The 18,346-nt window shown below is 37.5% G+C and overlaps 2 protein-coding genes across 2 annotated transcripts; both read right to left on the bottom strand.

Annotated features, from left to right (window-relative positions):
* Positions 1-38: 38 nt before the first annotated feature.
* LOC120337491 (actin-related protein 3) lies at positions 39-3,401 on the bottom strand. The gene has a single exon (XM_039405284.2). The coding sequence runs from the start codon at positions 3,333-3,335 to the stop codon at positions 2,091-2,093; it is 1,245 nt and encodes a 414-aa protein (XP_039261218.1). The 5' UTR covers positions 3,336-3,401; the 3' UTR covers positions 39-2,090.
* Positions 3,402-12,781: 9,380 nt separating this feature from the next.
* On the bottom strand, positions 12,782-15,440 carry LOC120337815 (uncharacterized). Its single transcript, XM_039405706.2, has one exon. The coding sequence runs from the start codon at positions 15,405-15,407 to the stop codon at positions 13,407-13,409; it is 2,001 nt and encodes a 666-aa protein (XP_039261640.2). The 5' UTR covers positions 15,408-15,440; the 3' UTR covers positions 12,782-13,406.
* Positions 15,441-18,346: the final 2,906 nt, after the last annotated feature.

The raw sequence follows: 18,346 nt of genomic DNA, 5'->3' as shown, positions 1-18,346 counted from the left end.
GCATTGGAGGCTATTTATTAACTAGATTTAGTGAAAACCTAATTTAATAAATGCAGTAGAAACAACAATTAGCATGAAAAATCGTCATAATCTGCATTGTTACACAATAATATAATACGGAAATAATATATATGTGAAATTATATCGGCCAATTATCACATTCGAAAAACAATCTCTTATATCAGGGAAATGAAATTATAAATCCAGGCACACAAAATATTCAAATCTTAGCATTATCAAATTTTTCAGAATAGTGCATTTAGATAACAATGATGTATTCAATAACATACAACAATAGCTGTTCCGATAACGACCAGTGGTGCTTTTCCATTTTGAAAAAGCAAATCTGTTATCATGATAATCATTGTGAATGTTATCATAACATTTCCAAATGCCAAATTATGTTGTCTTATGTGAAAGCAAAACAAAAATGAATTGAGCTATCATTATATATATATATATCTGCCAAATGCAGTCCATAGACAGGGTGACCCAAGAAAAATAGAACCTACGAGTTTCTCGAATACTTCTAGGAAAATGGATAAAAATTTGAAACTTCTGTTTTCGTATGATTGTACCCAAAAATTTCGGTAATCTAGAACTATTTGCACAAAAGTTATGTTCTCTCTGGAATTTGTTCAAAATGGGTTCAATTTTTTTTCAGTCATCTGTAAGATGCATGCTTGCTTCAAGGTGGGAAAGGCACACTAGGGGTGAAATGGTTATCTCATTGGAATTGTAACAGTTATTAATAAACATCTACAGCAGAAAATACAGGGTAATTACAAGAAAATTAAAAACGGAACACATTATTCTTGGATAATATAAGAATCACCGATAAAAGTACACAAAGTGCTGTAAACCCTATGTTAATCGTATGTGAAATAATGATGAGAATACACAAATAACAGATTGAAATAAATTACTGGCAGTTGGCCACTCAAAATGCTGGATATTCATCAGAATTGAACATTAAAAGCAGCTTCGTATTTTACTAAACTTGCCTAGATTGAATATGACAAAAGTAGCTTGAACAGCAAATGATAAAGTTGACTATATTGGATACAAATCAAAAGCAATTTAATACAATTTTGGACAGAGATTTGATCCAAGATTGTAAGCCAGAGTTCCCAAACTGGGTGGGGGACCAGTTTTCGAGGCGCCAATGTGGAAAATCCTGTTTTAGCTTTTATATTATTTAATTTGGTACACCAAATAACTGATACAAATCAAAAACAGATCTTTGATAAATTGAGAAATACCTAAAAAGCTATAGAACATAAAATAATGTAAAAAATACACAAATTATTACGATATTCATTTTCTAAATTAATAAGCTATCCATGAACAAAGATTCGAATCAAGTATGTCATGAAGCAACAATGGAAATCCAAATAACTTTATTTAAAAGACAATATTTCAACTGAAAAAGCACTAATATCCAATTTCTGGTTATCAAGTTTAGAATTAGTATATCATAATATGTGAGCGTAACTTCAAATCCTTTGAGATTTAACAGATATTAAATTGTTTAAATGTATATAGTTCAACTGAAAAAGGAGAATTATCCAATTTCTAGTTATCAAGTCTAGAATATCATATCAGTAATATGTGCGCATAACTTCGAATAGGTTTGCGATTTAACATAGATTATATTGCCTAAATGTCTGGAATTTCTTGTATAAGTGAGAATTTCAATCTGAAGACATTTCTAGATATTATTCCATTATATATAGCTCGGCTCAAAGTAAGACGACCGAAAATTATTTGGCCCAAGATTAACAAAACTGCACCGGGCCTACAAACTGTTCGATATATTATTCAAGTCTTAGGAATCATTCTGAGTATATAACATGATTATTTGAATATCTCGACTCAAAAGTTCAAGTTTATCATTTCAGTTTGAAACAATTTGTGAATAAGATTACAAAAGATATAAGTATAAGCAAAGTACATGGTTTGAATCAATTTTCTTCCTATTTTTGAATAGAATTAAGTCCAAATACAGTAGGTATTACAATCATGTAATCAAGCATTCTCAACTTTGCTTCAACTGAAACAATAACTTTATACTTCAAAAGTTCTTTGAGTTATGACATAGTGCCAAATACGGGATTATGGCGACATATACTTGGGCCGTGCTCATCGTAATCTGCTTTGGTGTGGCACACTTGATAAAATTCAGGCGTTGATGCGAGCATAGATCCGCCAAACCATACAGCATATCTTTGCATGCTATGTGTGACCACTTGTACTTCCATTGGCTTTGGTTTGATTCTACCTCCGCTTAATTCTTCAGACATTTTCAGCCTTGCGTCGACGGTGCGCTTTAAATCTCGTTGCAAACGACGGCCAAAATCTTTGAACATGGTTGATCCTCCAGACAGCACGACATTTTTGTAAAGCGGCCTTCTGACATCAATAGGACAATTCTGAATGACATCATCCACTACAGTAGAAATTGGAGTTGTAAAATCGGGGTTTGAGAATTCAGGGTGGAAAAAGATTTCTGGTCCCAAGAAGCGCTCATGACCGACATCAACTTTAAATGACTGCTTCGTAACTGCATTTTTTGATTCATATTGCTTCACCCACTTGGCTGGGTCAGAGTCATATTTCGCAAACTCTTTTGCAATATCAGGACAGATGTATGAATATCTCTCCTTGATTGCTTTTGCTGTTTCCATCGACTGCTCTGGAGGGATGCCAGTTTCACGTTCCCGGAGTAATTGCTGGATGAAGTAAGTGATGTCTCGACCTGCGATGGGGATATGTTTGATGCAGCTGCCAATAACGTAGCCTTCAGCTACAGGGATTACATGGGTCACTCCATCTCCACTGTCAATGACTGTACCAGTAAGAACACGCTCCCCAACAGCTCTCGACGTCCAAGACGCTGCCAAAGCAAGCACGGCTTGTACGGCGATGTATAAGCCTGGAACATTGAAGGATTCGAACATGATTTCGGCCAAGTATTCGCGATTTTCTGGGGTGTTCAGAGGAGGTTCTGTCATGAGGAAATAATGATCCTCAGGCTCTGCACGTAAATACTTAAAGATAATTTGCTCCGTGAAACGCTCCATTAAATCCCAATCTTCTACGATTCCATGACGAACTGGCCACTTGGTGGCATAATTGGGTTTATCTTGGGCTTCATCCCCAATATAGAAATCAAGATCATCGACCCCTTTATGAACTTTATTGCCGACTTTCGCGGTTTCCTTCACAGCGATAGATGAAGGCATGATAAATTGGGGCTCTGTGTTTCCAGCAAAGCCGAGCTTTGTGTAACCTGTACCGACGTCCACCACACATGCTGGTAATTTGCTTGCCATAGTCAAAAATATTTCTATCACAATCAAAAATATTGAAGCAAACTGCCTATAGTAAGTAAAAACAAAATAACAATTTTGATTGCTTAAGGAAAGGGGTCTGGTGTAGTTATCAAGCATCACAAGTACTTCTAATGGGCTTGTCATAACCATTTTTACATATGTTATTACTAACTCCCATCTGATTATGTCATGCAAAAATTACGTCACTATGACATCACAATCATACCATATAGCTTGCTAAAGTATTTCTACGATGGCTCGAAATAACATCTGCGCCGAGCCGCCGACGATAATGAACTTACTAACGTCAGCAATCTCTCTCATATCAGACCCGTTACGATGAGAAAAATAACTTGCTCAACTTAGAGTAATTGTAAGCACGTTTTGTAAAAAACAAAGAGGATAATTCATGTTACAGAAGGAAAGATCTACAGAAAAAAGATCTGGACATACAGATTACTGATGAGAAATAAAGTGATTGTGAAATCATTTCGTTTATATGAAATAAGTGCATTTAATTTTCATACAGTCATATCTTTCAAAAGGTCCAAGTCATTTGTAATTGTATATTTCAACTAATTTTAACAAGAATAAATAGATCTGCTCCATAATTTAATTATTGCGCAAAGTTGGTTTGTCAATTCATGCCGATGTTTGTCAATTCATGCCAAAACACAAAATGTCTTGTAAGAGGGGTTTGCACTGGCTGCTATAATTGATATTCTTCTATTCTTGGAATCATAGAACGATAGGGATATTTTGATTTAAAAATTTCATCAAAATATCGACGTTACGATGCTTACGCAGACAACGAGATTCCATTTCACTCCATTGATGGCCGACGTCACATTGCGTAGCTCGTGCGTAACTCGCTGCAACATTTGAACGCCAGACTATGTGACGTGTAGTAGTGTGTAGTGAAATATAAAATAAAAGCTCCTACCTGATCCTAGTCAACAAATCCTACAAAAACTTCATTTATTCATAGTGAGTCCGTTTAATGCACATCAAATTTGTGCATTTATATTTTTGCATACATTCTCCGACCGTATACAGATGTTGTTGATACTTAATAAGGCTGATGAACAGCCAGTTATGCATAAATATACTATCACAATTATAAAGTATGTCTGTTTACAATCGGCCGATGATGATATTTTACGCGCAGAATGTTCCAGATATCTTGAGTGTAGAATGTTCCAGAGGTGAACTCTGCACAGGTGTACACAGCAGGAGGTTGGACCACATACAAATAATAAAAAAAAGGTCGCAAAATTAAAAAAAAAGGTATCAAAGTTTCTTTTTGCCGTTTTTATCCGTTTCTTGTCATTTGGCTTTGTCTATCTGCCTGTGAATACAGTATTTCTGAATTATCAACACGATGCCAAAGCGAATGTACAACTCCTGCAAAAACGAGAACTTGCAAAAAGCTATGGATGATGTCAAAGCAGGAATGTCATATTTCCAAGCTGCTAAACGTCATGACGTAAAAAGATCAACGTTAATCGATAAAATGAGGAAGGTTCACGCTAAAAGTATCGGTCGTCCGACTGGATTGACAAATGAAGAGGGAAAAGCGATTTGCAAAGAGCCTCGAAAGTGTTGCGCGCTGAGGCTTTCTCATGGGGCCGGAGGACATTAGCAACAACGTCAAAAGATATCTGGACACAAAGGGAGTTTGCTCTACCAGATTCCCAAATAACAAACCTGGTCGGAAGTGGATAACCAGTTTTTGCAAGCGACAACGGTTATCTAAACGAGTTGCTTCAAATATTGATAGAGCACGTGCCGCCGTGGGCTCCTAAGAAGTAGCAAATTATTTCAACGAACTTGAAGAAATAGCGAAGCGTTTACCCGCGACTAATATATTTAACTACGATGAAACCAACCTTCGTGATGATCCTGGCAGAAAAAGATCTTTTGTACCAACCGGCATTAATAGGGTGGAGATGATCCGCGACTTTTCAAAGAGTTCTATATCAATAATGTTCTGTGAATCTGCTGCTGGAAAGCTCTTACCTCCTATGGTGGTATATTCAGCAATGAATGTGTATGAATACTGGACCAGAGATGGCCCCAAAGGGACAGTTTATGATGCAACGCCGAGCGGATGGTTCGACACAAGAACTTTCATCCGCTAGTTTAAAGAAGTGTTCATCCCATTCTGCAATGAACTTGACGGTGACAAATTGCTTGTATGGGACAACTTATCCTCGCACTTAACAATAGATGTCATCGAGTTGGCCGACAAAAACAATGTATATTTCACGTGCTTACCTCCAAATAGTACGCACCTTCTTCAGCCCCTCGATTGTTCATTTTTCGCTCCCTTGAAAACCAAATGGAGAACAAGAATAGCTGATTGGAGGACAGAAACACGGATTCGTGGATTTCCAAAAGATCATTTCCCGCTTTTATTGAATCAACTTTTCGTGAAATCAGAAGAGACAGCGGTGAAAAATTTAAAATCATGCTTTCGGGTTTGTGGAATTCATACATTTAACCCCCCTCCGTTGTGTTGGCCAAACTGCCAGCCCAAGAATCTACATCCATCGAGAGTCAAGAAATTGATCAAACGACATCTTGCCTCATAGACTATTTGAAAACTATACATGAAACGAGCGGAAGTCCAAGCAAACGTAGGCGAGGATAAAAAATTGCTCCAGGAAGAAACCTGTGCCAGATTGATCAGCGAAAATATATTCGGAAGCCTGCAAATAATACAAACGACACACGAGAGGATGTTTGCTCAGCCTGTGGTAACTGGAATGATCCAAATGGTACACCAGAAATTGAGGACCAATGGGTTGGTTGTGAAACATGCAAAAAAACACATTGGTTTCACATTAATTGCTGCAAAGACAGATCCAACCCGTGTGGAAAATTTTAAGCATGTAATTGCCACAAGCTTTACTGTTCCATATTGTTTTCCATTTCCACTTTCATTTTTCTACTTTTACTACTTACTGTAATTCATCATCCGTTTTTTTATTATTTTCATTCATTTCAATTTTGTTTTGTATTAAAAATTGTTTTCCATTTCCACTTCCATTTTTTACTTTTACTACTTATTTTATTCGTCCGTTTTTTCATTTTCATTTGTTCCATATTGTCTCATTTTTGCTTTGTATCAAAACGATAATAATAGCAAATTATCACTTTAATGAAATAATGAATAGTCAGTAGTAAATGGTTTAGTTTTGCGAAACGTCAGGAATGACAACAACATAGATGAACGTCAGTGTGCGACACGCAAGACGGGTCACGGCATCGTAAGTTCTACGCAGCGACGTTATCACGCATCACTGATCACGCAGACATTTCTCTCTCACGACGAAGTGACGCAAAGCGAAAGGTGGCCATCTAACATTAGAAAATTTTGGAATGAAAATCAGCAGATGAATAAAGTCAATTATTTCAATGAAAAAAGGCATTGATAGATATGAAACAGAGTTTACCGTGACGACAAAGGCTTCAATGTATTATATTCCAAGTTTAGCTTCAATTGAATAATAAACGGCGGAGAAAATGTTCACAATATAGTGAAATCATCTAAAGCAAGCAAGACCCAAAATTACCTCTACTTTGCTACTATACCAGTATACAGATTCAGCAATTATTGAAATATCGGGTATAGTTTAGTACCACATGCACTTTAAGTTGGCCTGGCTCAACAATTTTTGCATATGTCAATCCTAACCCCCACCTGACTACGTCACTGAAAAATTATGTCATTTCGTCGCCACAGTGGCGTAATAATGCTTATAAAAGTATACTATCTCCCAAAATACTAGACCCGAAATATCTTCATCCTACTTACTGTCCTTACCTTTCAGCATAAAACCTGACGGGTATAGTATAGTTTAGTACCACAAGTACTTCCAGTGGGCGTAGCATAACGACTTTTGCATATGTTATTCCTAACCCCCATCTGACTACGCCATCCAAAAATTACGTCACTACGACGTAACCATCACGTCATAGGGATTGCCAAAGTACAATTACGATCGCCCGAAATGGCATCTGCGCCGCCGATTAGAACTTGCTAAAGCCGGCGATCTCTCTCCTATCGTGATCGTTACGACGAGAAAACGAAAGAAATAGCCTGCTCAATTTCGGTTTATCGTCTGCGCGTTTTGTACGACCATCCGCATACTTCGGTGAGCCTTATTACGCCACTGTGACGTCGGAATGACGTAATTTTTCGGTGACGTAGTCAGGTGGGGGTTAGGATTGACATATGAAAAAATTGTTGAGCCAGGCCGACTAGAAGTGGATGTGGTACTAAACTATACCAGACCCAACCTGACTGCCTGATGAGAATTTTATTTGATGAAGTGATTGCGACTACAGGATTACTAGCCTATACTGCTATAGCAGCCAAGGTTCACATCTATGGTTTACAACAATTATATTGTTAAACGGTTGATATCAATGCAACTCCCAATGTAGGTAGCGGTATCGGGTCTCGTGTAGTTTCGTACCTAACGTACTTCTAGTGGGCGTAGCATGACAATTTTTTGATATGTCAATCCTAACCTCCATCTGACTACGCCATCCAAAAATTACCTCACTACGACATCACAATCACGTCATAGAGCTTGCCAAATATACGTACAATCGCCCGAAATGGCATTGGCGCCGACGATAAAGAACTGACTGACGTTATCGATCTCTCTCCTCGATTTTGGGTGCTCGTTTGCGCGTCTTGGATGGCAGTTCGTATAGTTTGAAGGGCTCTATTACGTCACTGTGACGTCGTGTTGACGTAATTTTTGGATGGTGTAGTCAGGTGCTGAGGTGGGGGTTAGGATTGATACGTGAATAAATTGTCATGCTACGCCCACTAGAAGTATGTTAGGTAAGAAACTACATGAGACCCGCGGTATCTATTCTAATAAAATAATCAGATGCCGGTACATCAATAATTGGATAACAGCATCCACCAGTCAGCCGATGCTTCGGGCGAACAACTGTAATTCAGCCAGTATTTGTCGGATAGAAAAAACTGAAACGTGTTTTGGTTTGACACCAACAGACGAATTATCCACAAAAACCGGCGGCGAGAACAACAAATTAAAGCGATACCTAAGCCGAAAATGATTCAAAAATGCTAACAGTGCGGCAAAAGAATTTCCTGGGCGAGTCTTTACTGAGGTATATGACGTCATAGTTAATAAGGAAAAGAAGTAATACGCGTGATTGATTTCAGACGCGGTTTCGTGCACCGGTAGTGGGTTCCGTCAACAAGCCACAATCAAACCCCAAAATGTTTTTCTATTGTAATTACTAAAATACTATTTTTGACACTGTAAGCACTAAGCACCCTATTATTTTCAATCTAATACAATTTGCATTTTAGGAAATACGAGTCGACTCTTATTTGTTTCCGGAAACATGGACTCGACGGTAGTGAAAGCCGTAACCGACCAGCGGTCACTCGAACCACCCTGCGCGGCGAGTCCAGCAATCTTCTCGCTCATAATTATCCCCGCATGGGATTCGAACCTGCGAATCAGAGATGCGATGTGCGTTATCCTGACGTTTAGCACGGTGCGCCACACCGCCGAGATGATCATTTAAATTTGGTAGTTAACTCTATTTTTACGGAGTTTGTAGAAGTACTTGGTGGTCCTTGTCCTTTTTAGCATTTAGAAAAAATGCTTAATGTCCTTTATTCTTTCCAACGTCGTTTTGCCCCATAGTTATAGTACTATGTTTGATATTGTTCCATTCTTAGAAAACTCGCCTCCGTTTATGTATTTGCAAGATTTTAATTATTCTATTAATTATACTATAAGGATAAAGAGGTGCTGAAGTTGATGATGGTGTATTTTAGGGATAAAGACTATCACCCTATATGTTTAAGTTCGATTCCCGCGTTATTGCTTTGACACGCGTTATGGAATGTACTCCAATCTGGATTCCTTCAGACGATAATAAGCACACAGTGTTGATGCTAATCGTTGTTGTATATTGTAGGAAGATGCACAATCCAAAATTCCGAAAACAGATAAAATTGAAACACACTTAAATTTTAACACAGTAAATCAGGAGTGAACCAAAACACATGACAATTAACGCAGTAAAACAGAAGTGAATCTAAACACAATATATGCAGCCCTCTCGGCAAGCCGGAACGATACGTCATCAAATTGGTCGATACGAGAAAGGCAGTACATGTAATCAGTAATCAGTGTTGCGACAATAAAACGACCTATTGTGTGAAATGGAACACACTAATAAAATGAAAAGGTTAAATACATTATAATCCATAGTTACACAATGCACATTTGCTACAATACTTTGGTCCGGCTCAAATAGCCAAAAAATACCAATGTTTGGTACCATTGTTTGGATCAATTTTAAATAAACATTAAATGAAAAACACATGAAGATTGTTTTATTATATCTTTTTAGCTTGTATATAATTTTCATTTCATTGTTTTATATTATTCTTTCTTGCAAGTTACAAAATAAATGATGACGGTAATCTATGTCCTTTATTGAAACTTTTCATAGTTGGCAACCCCAGCAGCTCAATTAATTTGCTAAATGAGAGGAGACGGATATCGGTTACGATTGTGATTCCAAAAAATCCCGACTTCGACTTAATAATTGGATCCTTATCTCAGAATTAATTAAAGACAATTTTGCTTTCGCGAAATATTATCCCACCTGTTTGTCTGATTACGAATACCAAAAAAAATTGTATCTTCCGTCTTCTAGGCCGACGGTTATCGATATCGAAAGGTTGACAAAAACGCCATGCTTTCCAGACTGACACGAGACCCGTCCGCCTGTTTGTCGCCAGTTGGGAGAGAAGTTTACGACTCAAAGACGCCAAAGTGCGACTGAGATCGCCATGGCGACCAATTTTATCGCAATTTCGATTTCTGTCCCGCGGAACACTCCAAAGAAGCGCGAAACACAGTTGTATAGAATAGTATATTACTGATAAATTAGAGTCAAATTCGATAGATTAAACTAAAATACCGTTTCCCCGAAAATAAGACAGTGTCTTATTTCAATTTTCTTTTTAAAAATAACGCTAGGGCTTATTTTTGGGGGATGCCCTATAATTCTATTCAACAAAATCAAAATTAGAACGTACAGAATTAAGAGATTTTCAAATGAAAACCGATATCCATTTACTTAAATGACACGTTTTCCTATCTCGCACGTTTTAGATTAATCATTTAAAACGTATGGGGAAAGGTTTCTTGCTATCGACAAGGTAAATAAAATTCGCGTTATTGACTAGGACTAGGTCTTACGTTAGGGGGAAGGCTTATATTAAAATCATTCCTAAAATTCAGGATAGGTCTTATTTTTGGGGTAGATCTTATTTTTTAAAACTTTTCCGGAAACGGTCTATTTCTGAAGCACATAGAAAAGCAACGGATTTCAGACATGAGAATTAACAAAACGATGCTTTTATTGACATTTGGTCGACTTTCGAAACAATACCCATGTCGATTAACTTGATCTTCCTTCTCTTATGAAAATATATGGCGTATCTTTTTTTTTTTTTGGAAAAATTTTTTAATAAAAAAATTTAAAATCATAACCATACACCCTGGACGACCAGGTTCCATGTTATATCGTATCTTTTCAAAGCAAAAGGGTTTTATCCGCGTCTCTGGTTTAGGTCAGTCAAGTTTTCGGGACATCCTCTCAGTTTTTAATTCTTACAATTTGTAACGTAACTTCGGACGTTTACAGACAGTTATCCCCATGTCACCCGCATAACGTGAAGAACAAAAACAACTCTGTGCATGGTCTGTTATTGTCCGTTCAAGATTGTTTAGAGATGGAAAATACGAAAAAACATACTGTCTCACTTGAAACCCGTTATTAAGGCGTAGACACCTTCACATGGCATTAGAATATCGGGTACTCTTGAAGTATGCGTAGCAAGATGGCGGACACTGGAACTTAATATGTGTACCAGGTTAGGGCTAGGCCATAATTTTAGGTCGAATACCGAATACTGCGTGAGTCACTTGGCTAGTCCCCGAACTCGAAATAGAATTAAAAAAAAAAAAATTGGATACAAATTGTGGCCTAACCTGGCACACATACTATGTTCCGGCGTGCGCCATCTTGGTAGGCATACTTCAGAAGCACCGAATAGTGTACTAGTTCAGCTAAAATATGAAGTGATGTGCCACACCTCCGAGCTCAATCTTTGTTTACTTGTGTTGGTATCGTGCGACTTTCGCAAATCCATTCAGTATTGATGTATTGGAAGAAAATATGCAATTTCACTGAGTTCATTTTAACTTGAGATCTGAAAAGGGGAAAATATTCGAATAACGAATATTAAAATATTCGAATGCCATTTTACCATTCGAATATCCGGTACCACGTGAACTGCGCGGCTTGGCTTCGACACGGAACTCGCGCGTTTCCAAATCAATCGTGGATTGCGCGAAAATTCACCCACGGCGTTCGCTAACAGACAAAAGCGACAAATTTTGGAAGTCGCTGTCTTTGGGTTTTTTGGGGTCTTTTTGCGCCTAATGTATCGTTTCAATTCCCTATTTTGCAAAAAACGCACCGACCGTTTCGTACATTTATTAACGTCAAACCAGATAGGATTGATTTAAAATAAATTTCTCAGATTCTGTACTCCGTATGCCCGGTGAAATGTTGTGACCGAACATAATATTGATTCAAATTAAAAGTTAAAAGGACGTTAATGACGATTTATATAAATAGCATGGATTTGCAAATGACAAGTCAAAGTGTTTTTTAATGTACTTTCTATTAGTTCTTTAGTGATCCATTCCATCCTTGTTATGTTTCGAAAATGTGAACATTTTACTCGACCATGCATGGCCGAAGGAGGATGAAATTGTAAACAAGACTACCACGTAAATTCAATCGTGGATTTCGTCGTAACAACGCACACTAGCTCGTTTACAAATTGTTGCGACTATTATTATCATAAATTATTACTTGTGTTGTATTTTGAAGCATTTAAGCGGTAATAATTATAGCGTGACACTATCAAAATCGTCGATTAAAGTGCTGAGGTCGCAAATTCCGTAGATAAAATTGTGAGTTAGTCGGTAACGATTTTAGCTATAATAACCGTCGGGGTATTGTTTTATTTCAAGAAAAAAAAAAAACGTTAAAACTTGAGGGAAATACCGGTAGTTATAATTAGCGTCCAACCGAAAGCCTTATGACAAGTAGAAATGCATAACGGCCGGTTTATTCAATCATTTTTATAAATCAAATTCAGGATTCGCGCAATTGCAGGTGCAAAGCATAAGAAAGTCAATCATCGTCTTAATAAATATCTCCATCACGGTGTCGATAATAATATTACCGTTCGCTTTAAACTCGGACAGTTAATAATATACAAACGGTGATAAGTAAGATCAAAGCCAACACAAAAGATAAAAATCAGTATAAAATTAATTTGGGTTTTAAAATCAGTCCTTCTTGCCTTCAAGAACTGTTGACGATTTGAACGCACGGAAATACCAGACGGGAATATAGATAACCAACTTTTGGATAACGCAGCCAAGACGATGACAAAAACAATTAGAGATTTTGATGAATTGAACTAGTAAAAAAAACGCATCGTTGCCGACCTTTCAATGTTTATTTTAATTTTCGAAGGTAGTATCGACCTCTGACGTCCTGGACCCCTGTTGTATTTAAAAAATGAATTCGATATTCGTAAAAAATATTCGAACTATGCGATTCGAAAAAATATTTGATTTTGCCCACACCTAGATCTGACAATAAAAATTTCACAGAAATGCGGTTGTAGTCTGTTAGATATTAAATAAGCGGATAGCTTTAAAATACACATATAAGTTGGTAATGTATATGATTATGCAGTTTTCGGAATTATTCATCACATTAGGATGTATGCTGACTAATCAATACGAGATAGGAAATAAACTACGAGGTTAATAAAAGCAACTCTTCAGCGACTTCTTATATTAAAGGCCAGAGTCGAGGATTACACAGTGCGATTATAGCGTTGAGAATCAGTAACGAACTGAGTTCTTGGCGAGCGATGTTCTGCATCGATTCGTTTATAATATTTTACATAAAGTAAACACATCCTGTAAGCGAACTTTTCGTTGGAAGCCCATCTATTTGTAAAGTTGACCAATGGTTTGAATTCGGATCATAGACTTCAGCAGAGTTCATAACGCCATCAACATTTTCTCCCCCCACTGCAAATATGCTTTTATCATCCACAAAGGCGAAGAGATCCAATCGGGGAACGCACATCCTTGCTACTCTCGTCCATGTGTTGGTTTCGAAGTTATAACTTTCAGCGGAGTTGGATACACGATGTCCATCAAAGCCCCCGATCACATAAATTTTTTCATTGAATTCAACAGCTGAAGCGTGGCGCCTTGAATTTCGCATTAGACAAAGTCGTGACCAAGTTTGTGTGACTGGATTAAATCTTTCTGCTCTTTGATCTGTATGGAGTCCACCCATGGCATAAATGTACGCTCTTGTTGCTACCGCACAAAACCCAGAACCTAATCCACATCCTGGTAAATTGCCTTTGAAACTATTACCACGGTGGTCATAGCACAGCGTGAATTTCTCTTGTACTAGATGTATGTTGTCTTGAAAAGCGACAAGTTTACGATATCCAGATTTGCATCTTATATTACCCTTAATAGACCAGGATGTATTGTTCCCTCCCCAATGAAATAGTTCAGATCCGCTTAATACATACAGATCGTTGTTGACATTAACAATCTGCATGTCGACTCCGAATTTAACTTCGGGTAGTTTATGCCAAGTTTTCTTTGAAATGATCCAAGTATTAATTTGACCACTTTTCTTGTCTAAAAAGGCAATGTGCTGATGAGGATCCCTCCTTAGTGATGCAACAGAGCTGGGTTTCTTTGAAACGCTTCCGTGTGCGCATAATGCATCCATCAACATAACAGTACATCCATGAGAATTCCTGACAAGTGGTTCAGTTCGAACAACTTCCCCGATGAAATCCAATGAAAGATCATCAAGTTTTATTAATTTAAATAATTTTGGAAATACTTTTTTACTGTTTGGATGATTCTTGGACCATTTCAAAGCTGCATCCCACTTGATTATTTCGGACGAACATTTAATCTTCGGTGATTGAAATAATAAAAAGATTTCTTCTTTATTTAACTCGACGAAATCATCTCTCTCGGCAAGCTGCTCAAAACTTTCCGCCATAAAGTCATTCATCACTTTTGCAACTTGACCTTCTATTTTTATTTTTTGCGTTTTCCACGTTTTTCTCAAATTTATGAAGTTTTCGAGACTAATATTTTTTTTAATTTCTTCAATACTTGAAAATAAACGGCCAATGACGCATTGCACTAACTGTTTGTTTTTGAACACCATTCGTTCATTAAGAATCGTTTCAAGCAAACAATTGACCGGGATGTTTTTGATCGAATCCATTAGCTTTGGTAGAGTACGTTCCACTTCTTCATGTCGAACAGAAAGCCATGTAACAATTGCGTTCCATTTTATTTCATGGCTTACTTCTGCTTTAGACAGATAACGAGTTATGTCGTCACATGAAATGGCTGAAAAAGTGTCTGTAGAAACCACTTCATCAAATTTATCATAAACTATTTTTTCGGCTATGTTCAGTAAATTAACTCGATCATATAGTTTGGCTAAGAATACCGCAACAAGGCAATTGTTCACCGAGAGATTCTCTTGTAGATATTCAAAGGAAAGTTCAGTTAGTGCATCCAACTGTAGTAAGCTCGATGCATGCAGAATATCTTGAATCTCGTCAATTTGAACTTCGACTTCGCCGGTATACATGAAGTCGATACACTTCTCCATTATAGAGGGCTTTATAGTTTTCATGTTAGCTAAACCTTGCTGGGCTTCTTTCATGTTGCTTGAAAACATCGCTCTGAAATAGCTTGATGCAGCTGTTATTACGTTGCGATGGACTGGGAATGATTGTCCGGCAACTTTGATTGTAAAGTCAGAGGTTTCTGTCATTTCTCTGATTGAAACAAGAATTCCTTTCGAATAGTTGGTGCCAGCTGAAAGAGTTTGCGTTGCCATTTTGTATTCGTAGGCGTAGCTATTTAAACGCGACTCGACTCAACTCAAAACTGAAACAGTAAGATACGAAAAATTTCCTGCAAACACAGTTTACTCATTATTAGATTTTACATCAATGCATAAATATAAAATTATCGTCGGCTTATTTAACTAACAGAACAACTATTTGTATTCATCTCGTGAACAGCTGAAAGTGTTGGCGTCGCCATTTTGTATTCACAGGTGCATCTATTTAAATGCGCTTCAACTAAAACATTTGAATACGAATATTTTCCGGCAAAACACAGTTAACTCAATATTAGATTTTACATCGAGGCATAAATATAAAGTTGTATTTAACCAATAAGACTAATATTTGCACTCATCGCGTGAACATTACTTAATTCACTGTAGGCAAACAAAAATGTTGCGACATATTTTTAAAATCCACATTCGTGACTGTCTGATCGTATTTATTATCAAGTGTTCCGCTGTGCAAGCCTTTTCATTTCTCTTCTCGAAATGACCCCAGCATCGGGATTGAAGGGTTGACGCTAACCCGTCATCAGAATGCCGTGCCGAGAACTATAAGTTTGGCATAGTTTTTACGAAATGAGGGATTCTGCTGTTTTGTTACCGAATTCGATACAAAAGACAATTACAACTCATTACTGCTACTACCACCGCGGTTCCCTTCGATATCGCGCTATACCACCTAAAACCATTAGCGCAGCAAAATCTTAAGCTGGCACGCTTTCAACATTGCATTTTCAAAGCGTGGCTCGTTATTACTTATCGAATTTAATCGGTAAGTATGTTGATAGGTATTTGTCTGTTTGTCTCTTAGATGCACGCGATATCTCACGAAAGTGAGATTGGATCTGCTGCAGATTTTGCATGTGCATTCATCATATCTCGGACCAGAATCCTATTGATTTTGGGCGAATTATGTCGTATAATTAGCGAGTTATTAATTAATTAGTGATTGGATACGCGGTCTTGCTAGAGGTTCAGAAAGAAGAAATCGAAACCGATTGTGTGCGTAACAATGCCATGTCTTCGATGTGATCGAAACCGCAGTTTCTGTTTTGGGGGATCCCCTTTTTTCGTACGATTGTGTGTGTGTGCGTAACATTGCTCTGTCTGCGATGTTGAGCGTTTAGGTATTTTGGTTACACGCCGCTTCGACATCACTGAAATGGAATCGTTGGATAAAGCCAATCGGAACCATCCTTCGTATTCTATCTTTGCATTTGACACAAACGGCTATAAGGCTATAGGATAGTCTCGCATCCGTCGTATACTATCTTTGCACTTGACACAAGCTATAGGATAGTCCAGTGATTTTCAACCGGTGTTCCGCGGAACACTGGTGTTCCGCGAGAGACCTCCAGGTGTTCCGCGAAAAATTGCTTTTTTGAAGTATTATGACGTCATTCGAATAATATAAATAGCGTCGATTTGAAAATGGCGAGTCAGAGTTTTGAAAAGTCGGTATAAAAAACTCGTAACCAGAGAAGAAATGACAGGCCATACTTTCTTTTAATGGACTTTCTAATATCTCGGCGTGTATTTTCAGTGATCCATTCCATTCTTGACCAAATAATGTTTCAAAAATGTGAACATTATACTCGACCATGAATGAGGTCATCATCGTAGTTGATTACATTCGTTGCATTTTGAAGCTTTTCTTGTAGTAATAATTAGGGCGTGGCATCATCAAAATCGTCAAGTGATGTGTTGAATTTGCAAATTCCGTAAATAAAATTGTGAATTTTCCGGTAACGATTCTAGCTATGATAATGGTCGCGGTATTGTTTTGTTGGAAAAGAAAACGTTAAAACTTGAGGTGATTAACGATAAAAATCAGAATAAGATTGAGTTGGAATTTAAAATCGCTTCTTAATGTCATTACCATCTGTCGCCGATGTGAACGCATATAGTTATACCAAAATATGAAACTTCGATCTCCGCCGATCGGCAAGAATTAATACTTGCGCACAAGAACAAAGGCGGTAATATGAAAACGTTCAGGGGGCAAAAAAGTAGCGATTATTACGAAATTTAACAGTAAAAACTGCTTTGTTGCCAATTTTTAATGTTTCTATTAATTTCCAAATCGACCTCCGACCTTCTCGGAGAGAAAACGCGAGAAATCGAGAGCCGTTGAGAAAGAGCTGCGTGTTTGTCTCTCCTCAATTACAGCCAGAATAAAATATTTGAAACTCATCGAAACAGACCCAAATATCACATTAAAATACCATTTCTGTTTCTAGATAATCATAGTAAGCATAAGCAAACTCGCAAAAACATTTTTTTGTACCGTACTTTAACTCTTGTAGCTCTGAATCGGAATGTGTCACGTCTTCTCCAGCTAAAGTTGACAAGCTATATTATTAATTTCGTTAATTTATTTTATTCCCAAATGATCGATGTCAGTTAATTGCATAACATAGTTTATTTCCCAAAATTTCGTTTGGTGTTCCGCCACAATTTTAGATTAAAAAAAGTGTTCCACGATACAAAAAAGGTTGAAAATCACTGGGATAGTCGACGTTCGCCATAGGATCTATGGCATAGGGCAGTGGTCGGCAACCTCTTTCAAGTGATGGACCGGTAAAGCCTGACAATAATTGTGGCGGACCACCTTTGTGTTGACAATATATTCAAAACAAAGGTGATGCTATTTATGGCGAAATCTGCATTTGTTTGCTGACCATTAACTGATCCCAATATGGAGACATAGTTGACAGTGATAAACGTTACGGGTTTCTTACGTTCAGCCTACTTTGGTATTTCTTTTTGTAGTTGTCAATATTGAAAACCTCACCGACCTCACATAAGGACAAAGGTAGAAGCGTCGCATGCGTCTGGGTATTCATATAAGATTATAGACCAAAAAACCGCCAAAGTATATTTCGCAAAGATGCTCTTTAACTCATTATCATTTGAAATTTGAG

The sequence above is a fragment of the Styela clava genome, chromosome 10 (genome assembly GCF_964204865.1).
Source record: "Styela clava chromosome 10, kaStyClav1.hap1.2, whole genome shotgun sequence".
Classification (NCBI taxonomy): Eukaryota; Metazoa; Chordata; class Ascidiacea; order Stolidobranchia; family Styelidae; genus Styela; species Styela clava.
Note: the sequence above shows the minus strand (reverse complement) of the source record. Positions and strands in the feature narration are given on the sequence as shown.

Bases quoted from the DNA above. Each gene is read 5' to 3' on its own strand.
- LOC120337491 (XM_039405284.2), bottom strand. From the start codon at position 3,335: ATGGCAAGCAAATTACCAGCATGTGTGGTGGACGTCGGTACAGGTTAC.
- LOC120337815 (XM_039405706.2), bottom strand. From the start codon at position 15,407: ATGGCAACGCAAACTCTTTCAGCTGGCACCAACTATTCGAAAGGAATT.